Below are 6569 nucleotides of genomic sequence, written 5' to 3' on the forward strand. Positions count from 1 at the left end.
TGACACTTTCAACATTCTCCTCCAACACCATAACTCAAAAGCATCAATTCTTCTCCAGCGTAGAGATGCTAAAGCAAATGGAAGAAATGAGGAGGTAAAAGAGCTGAACAGAAAATTTCCAAGATCAGCTCGAGAAGATAAAGCCAAATATTACAACAAAACGTGCAGTCATCTACTGAGGGACTCTTTCTGACATGCATGCCTTTCCTTAGTTTTAGGAATCTTGACTTCTGTAAGATCTGTTCAAATCAAATCAACTGAATTACTTTAAAAGGTACATCAAATATTTTTGCTTTGTTCATTTGTGAAATATAAGAGGTAAATAGGGAACCACAGGGAGGAAGTGGGATAATGTTGCTGCAGGGAGGGGACTGTAATCACTGAGATGAAACAATGTGACTAATTTGTTGAATGCAAAGCTGATGATCTTATCTGTAAACCTTCACTCAATTCACAAAAGGTTTAAAAAAAAAAAGGCAGTGCTTTTCAGTAATACTGTGTTGTTAACAACATCATGATAAACAGAGAGAAGACAAGAGTTTCATTTTGCTTGGATCCACAGTCAACACTCATGGAAGCAGTAGTCAAGAAATTAAATAACATATTGCACTGGGAAATCTGCACAAGACCCCTTTAAAGTGTCATAGAGCAAGGATGTCACTTTGAGGACTAAGGTGCGCCTGACCCAAGCCATGGTATTTTTAATCACCCCATATGCATGCGAAAGTTGGACAGTGAAAAGGGACAAATTGATGCTTTTGAGTTATGGTGTTGGCGAAGAATATTGAATACACCATGGACTGCCAGAAGAATGAACAAATCTGTCTTGGAAGAAGTACAGTCAGAAGTAAGGATGACAAGACTTAGTTTCACGTACTTTGGGTGTGATATCAGGATGGACCCATCACTGGAAAATGAGATCATGCTTGGTCTACGAAGTGAAAAAGAGGAAGCCCCCAACAAGATGGACCGACACATGGCTACAGCCATGGGCTCAACCATAAAACCATTCTGAGGACAGTAGACCAGGAAGTGATTGTTTCACTGTCCATAGGCTCTCTATGAGTCCGAGCTAACCTGACCACCCCTAACAAGAACACCAGGCTATTAACCACCCACTGACTGCCATCAAGTCCATTCTGCCTCATAACAACCCCATTGGGCAGAGTCAAATGGCTACAGATGGTATCCAAGACTGCAAATCTTTATGGGAGCAGAGGACCTCATCTTCCTCTTGCAGAATGAGTGCTAGGCCTGAACTGTCAACCTTGATGTTAGCAGCCAGATGCTTAACTCAGTGTGCAACTAGCACTCCCTACTATTCTATTGTTGTTGTAGTTGTTAAGTGCTGTCACGTCGGTTCAGACTCATAGTAACCTTGTGTAGTGTTTACAAGGAGCAGCTGCTGGTGGGTTTGAACCACTGACCTTGAAGTTAGCAGTCCAGCATTTATCCTACAGCACCACACCAGGCCCCCTACTATGCTGTTGTTGTTAAGTGTGGTTGAGTCAGTTCTGACTCACAGTGACCCTGTATAGGGTTTCTGAGGAGCAACTGGTAGGTTTGAAATACCAAGCAGTCCAGTGCTTAATAGGCCATACATAGTGTGTATTTCTCTTAAAATAGTAGACCATATTGGGACTAAAATGTGTTAGTCACAAATGTAGAAACACAGTTGGAAGATACTGATGGATCTGAAACAAGAATATGCTTCCTAAATACTGCTTAAAAGCCATAAGGACATTGCCATGGTTGTTAGCTGCTGTTGAGCTGTACCATGCTCGTGCGATCCCATGCACAACAGAACCTCATGATCCCCAATCCTACATCAGCCCCTATGATCGACTGCAGATAGGGGCATTGTGGTCTAGGGTCTTCTGTGCTCGAGTTTCAGAAGTATACCACCAGACCTTTCTTCTAGTTTTAGTTTGGAAGTTCTGCTGATTCAACATCTGCAACAGGCAAACCTCCTCTGACAGACCGTCCATGGCCAGACACCAGCTGCTCTGAAGGAGAAAGAGGAGGCTGCCTGCTTGCATAAAAGTTTATAGTTTTGGAAACCCTATGTAGGGTCGCTAAAGAATCGGAATCGGCTCAATGGCAGTGGGTGTTTTGGATGTATGTGGTAGGGAGGAGAAAGATGAAGCTGTTTGTTTCTGTAAAGATTTAAGTTCTCAGAAACCTTAAGTCTCAGTTCTACTCATTCCTGTGGGGTTGTTGAGTTTTATGCAGTGGGGCCTTAGCTCAGCATTTCAGATAAAAGACCTGCCTCACAAAGCCCCTATAATTAGGGTGATGTACAGGGCTGACTTTATGGGAAGGAGGTAGACCTATGCAGTAGAATAGGCCCAGTGCTTACAAGGACCCTGCAACTGGTTTAATGCCCTGTTGTTGCTGCTCTGCATGTCTCAATATTTTTATTTTGAACTCGCACGTACAGTATAAGTGCATGATCATTGTAAATGACAGCTGATGGGACAAGGGCTCATTCATGTGAGCAGAATGCATACTCAGAACAAAGGAAAAGTCTTTGTTTTTATTTTTATTATTTTTTAAATACTGGACTGAGTGAGTTTACATGGGAGAACATCAGCTTTACACCATCGTCTCATTGCAATGATTACAATCTCCTCCATGCATCATCATTCACCAGTATTTGCTTCCATTCCCACTGTTTGTTTTTTTTGGGTGGGGGTTAGGGAGGTATACACAAAAACACTCAGGAATATATAGTAATTTAAACACCAAAAGGCACATTTTGCAAGTCTGCCTCTTGGCCGCTAGCACCCAGTCCCTCTCTTTCCATGAGTCTACAGTCCTCAGCTGCTCCCTCTCTCCATGTTCCCATCTCTGCCTCCATCTGTGGTGTTACTGCTTCTTTAGATAGGGTCCCACATTCTGCTGTGCTCTTCTCTCTTGATGATCCTAGGGTCCTCTGTTTCTGGACTGTAAGATTAACTACTCCCCCATTTACATTATAAAACTTCTACCTTTACAGTTTCGACAGTTGCAATTAGTTATGATAACAATTACTCTAACCGACTCCACGACACATAACAAGAACAACATTGAATCATCAGAATCGTATCCCCATCTCTTTTCACCAGACCCATCTAGACTAGCTGAAAACTATTCAGTGGGGATTCTATTTTCCCTCGCATATTCTTACACTAAACTTCCTCAAAATCTTCATGTTTTGATAGTTTTCATGGACCTTTCCTGATTTTCAGCAAGGAATCTTGTGCTTTCATTTTGCACTGTTGTTGTTATTGTTAGGTGCCGTCAAGTTGGTTCCGACTCATAGTGACCCGATGTACAGCAGAATGAAACACTCCCAGGTCCTGGGTCAACCTCACAATTGTTGCTATGCTTGAACCCATTGCTGCTGCCGTGATGCCAATCGATCCCATTGGGGGTCTTCCTCTCTGCTGCTGACCTTTCCTTTACCTAACACCATGTCCTCCAGGGACTGGTTCCTCTAATAATATGCCCCAAGTATGAGAGACAAAGTCTGGCCATCCCGGCCTAAGAAGCATTTTGGTTGTATTTCTTCCAACACAAATTGGTTTGTTTTTCTTTTAATATTTGTCTCCAACATGATAACTCAAATGCATCAATTCTTCTATGGTCTTCAGTTTTTACTGGACCCTGCAAATTATACAGTTGGTTCTGATGACAATCAGGGTTTGGTAGAAATGGTTTTGTCCCTGGCTACAATGTGCTCGACTACGAACCTATGTTTGGTGGTCGGAAGAAAATCCTGGAAAGTGATTTCCTAAAGATAAAAGCCAAGAACTAAACCCACTGCCACTGAGTCAGAATCGACTCAGAGAAACCCTGGGTTTCCAGGGCGGTAAATCTTTATAGGAGCAGAAAGTCTCATCTTTCTACTGAGGTGCAACTGGTGGGTTTGAACTGCCCACGTTGAGTTACAAGTCCAGTGCTTATCCGACAGAACCAAAGATTACAGCCCAGAAACTCCTCTGGAGCAGTTGTACACATGGATAAAAATGGACTCATAACACCAGGGTTGGTTTTGATGACAGTCACATAGACGAATGTTCCAGCTACTATGGTAACAGTGAGGCCGGTGCTGAGCTAGGAAAGGACCAGCGATGACTGCTTAAGTTGGGCTTGGAAAGGGCAAAAGGAAGTCTGCCGAGTGACATGGGTACTGCAGCCAGCGGAAGCCAAGGGAGAAGCTGCTATGTGTACACTTATTTCTTCTAGGGAAAAAAGGAGAAAAGAGTCACAGAGACTGTGTGTGCCCACAATACATCCTGGTCTCGTTTGTTTCAATTGTGTGCTGTGAATTTCCTGGGGATGACAAGTGTAGGCGTGGGCAAATATGCCTTGGGTGCGATCTGTACCTGGCTGTGAGTCTCTGCAGCCCGCCGACCCTCTGGAGCTTGGCAACCGGGCTGGGAGGAAAGTTCCCACGGCGTCCACAGCGCGGGGCACCAGCTGCCAGTGATGAATGTTCTCCTCCAAATTGCTCCAGTCCTCCAGGCCACAGAGCTTTATGATCGCCATCAGCAGGTGCCTGCCGCAGAGCTTCTTGGGCCTAGAAGCGCCGCTCAGCTCAAAGGAGAATAGAAGCAGCAGGAGCCCGAGCTGCAGCCCACACAAGCAGAGCGGACGTTGCATCCCTGGGCCGCCGCCCGGCCTGTAGCGACCCCTAACGGCTGTCCAAGCGTCTGGTCCGGCTTTGCGCCTGCGCGTACCCTGTGGGGTGGGGGTGGGGAATCCTGAGCTCATGCAAGTGTCGCGAGAACAGTGAAGTGAGACCTGCTACACAGGCTTCTGAGCACGTGCAGGATACGCGAGGACAGCGAGGTGAGGCTACTGCTCGGCTGGTTTGTCATCGTGTATGGGCCTCGCAAGGAAAGGGAGGCAAGAGGTGCCGCGAGAGCAGCATGACAAAGGCACTGAGGCTCCATCAAGGGGCTTATGAGAATGTTTGGGCCTCGCGAGAACTCGGGGATGTGACACATGGCGACGATGACTCGGGTGGCTGGTTCTCACGGCTCTCAGATCCCTGAAGGTTCTAAATGCCCCATGTTTTCGCCTTCCTCCCTGAAGCATGGGGACTTGGGACCCATTCACGGATAACGTGGCCATACCATGCCGCTCCCTCCACCTAGACTGCGTTTTGCCCTCGTTCTGCCGGGGTTCCTGAGCTCTTCCTTCCTCCCAGAACCCTCTCTTGGCTCCTGCGCTTCCTTCACGTTAGGTCCCTTCCTTCACGTTAGGTCCCTTCCATCCATCTGTGGTGTGACAGTTTCTGCCCCGGGCAGCTTTCTGAGAACAGGGCCGGTGTCTGTACCCCTAGGGGGTGACCAGTGTCTGCTGGGCCCATGCTGGCATCATTTCCAGGTCCGCTCAAGAAGACTCCTGCCAGTTTCCAGGGGACGGTGGGCCTTGGACTCGAAACTTCCAGGTGCTGTTCCGAAGGCCCTGGGATGAAACCCTGATTCTTCCCGTCATAGATTGGAGACCGTCTCCTGTTGCCAAATTGCCACTCGTTCGTGATAGGGACCCACAAGAGGCCGCAGGGCAGGAAAGTGCATCGCAATAGAGATGTATAATAAAGGGCCCTGTATCATTTTCAGGGAAGAGTGTGTGTTACCTCTGAAGAGGATCCCTAATGGCACAGTGGTTAAAGTGCTCAGTGGTTAAGGCCTCGGCCACTAACACAAAGATTGGCGCTTTGAATTCACCAGCTGTTCCGCGGAAGAAAGATGTAGCGATCTGCCTCCATAAAGATGACAGCCGTAGAAACAAACCCTGGAGGGTCATTATGAGTGGAAATCACCTATACCCAGTTTAGGTTTGGGGAGTCCTGGTGTGGCGCTGTGGGTTAATGTGCCAGACTGCAAAGCCGTTTGAACTGCAAGGTTGGCAGTTTAAGCTCACCAGTGGCTCCTCGGAAACGCTATACAGGGTCGCTATGGATCAGAATCATCTCTATGGCACTTACCCAACAACAGTTTGGTTTTTGGTCTGACCAAGAAGGCACGTTAGCAGCCACAAGGGGGCAGTCGGAGGCCGCCTTAGGAGGTATCAGCGTCAAGGTGCCTAAAGCCACATGGGGTGCCACCTTGTCAGTGACATTCTGTACAGTTTGTTTTCGTCCCTGTCCTCTGTCTGACTCCATGTCTTTCTCCTCCCTCTTTCTGTCCCCCAGCTATGCCCTGTTTCCCAGTTGGGCTCTTAAGAGCTGTAAAATTTAACTAACAGTGAATTTTTAAAACAGTGGTTGTAGTCTTGCTTGGCAGTGTTTCATAGCCTTCTTTGAAAAACAGTTATGTCCAAACGATAGTAGCCTCTGAGTCCTATTCAGACTGTATCAGGGGAAATCCTGTGGGAAAGGAAAAGACTCATTATATTTAATATCTGTCACAGCAGCTCGGCAAGTCAGACTAGATTGCCATTCTCTGTTTATATCCTTGCCTTGCTTTGTATTTCTCCACTAACCACTGGTTTACTTTTCTATATGTTATCTTTGGTTTCCTACCAGAACAGAAACTCCATGCAGGCAGGGATTTGTGTCTGTCTAGAGAACCTAA

At 46.6% G+C, this 6569-nt stretch overlaps 1 protein-coding gene across 1 annotated transcript in view; it reads right to left on the minus strand.

Annotated features, from left to right (window-relative positions):
• The window catches only part of INSL6 (insulin-like 6), a 29936-nt gene extending 25289 nt beyond the window's left edge, over positions 1 to 4647 (minus strand). Inside the window, exon 1 of the mRNA XM_006863838.1 lies at positions 4371 to 4647. Within this exon, the coding sequence (XP_006863900.1) occupies positions 4371 to 4647 (277 nt within the window). The remainder of the gene's footprint in view (positions 1 to 4370) is intronic.
• Positions 4648 to 6569: the final 1922 nt, after the last annotated feature.

The sequence above is a fragment of the Chrysochloris asiatica genome, unplaced genomic scaffold (genome assembly GCF_000296735.1).
Source record: "Chrysochloris asiatica unplaced genomic scaffold, ChrAsi1.0 scaffold00056, whole genome shotgun sequence".
In the NCBI taxonomy this organism is placed as follows: Eukaryota; Metazoa; Chordata; class Mammalia; order Afrosoricida; family Chrysochloridae; genus Chrysochloris; species Chrysochloris asiatica.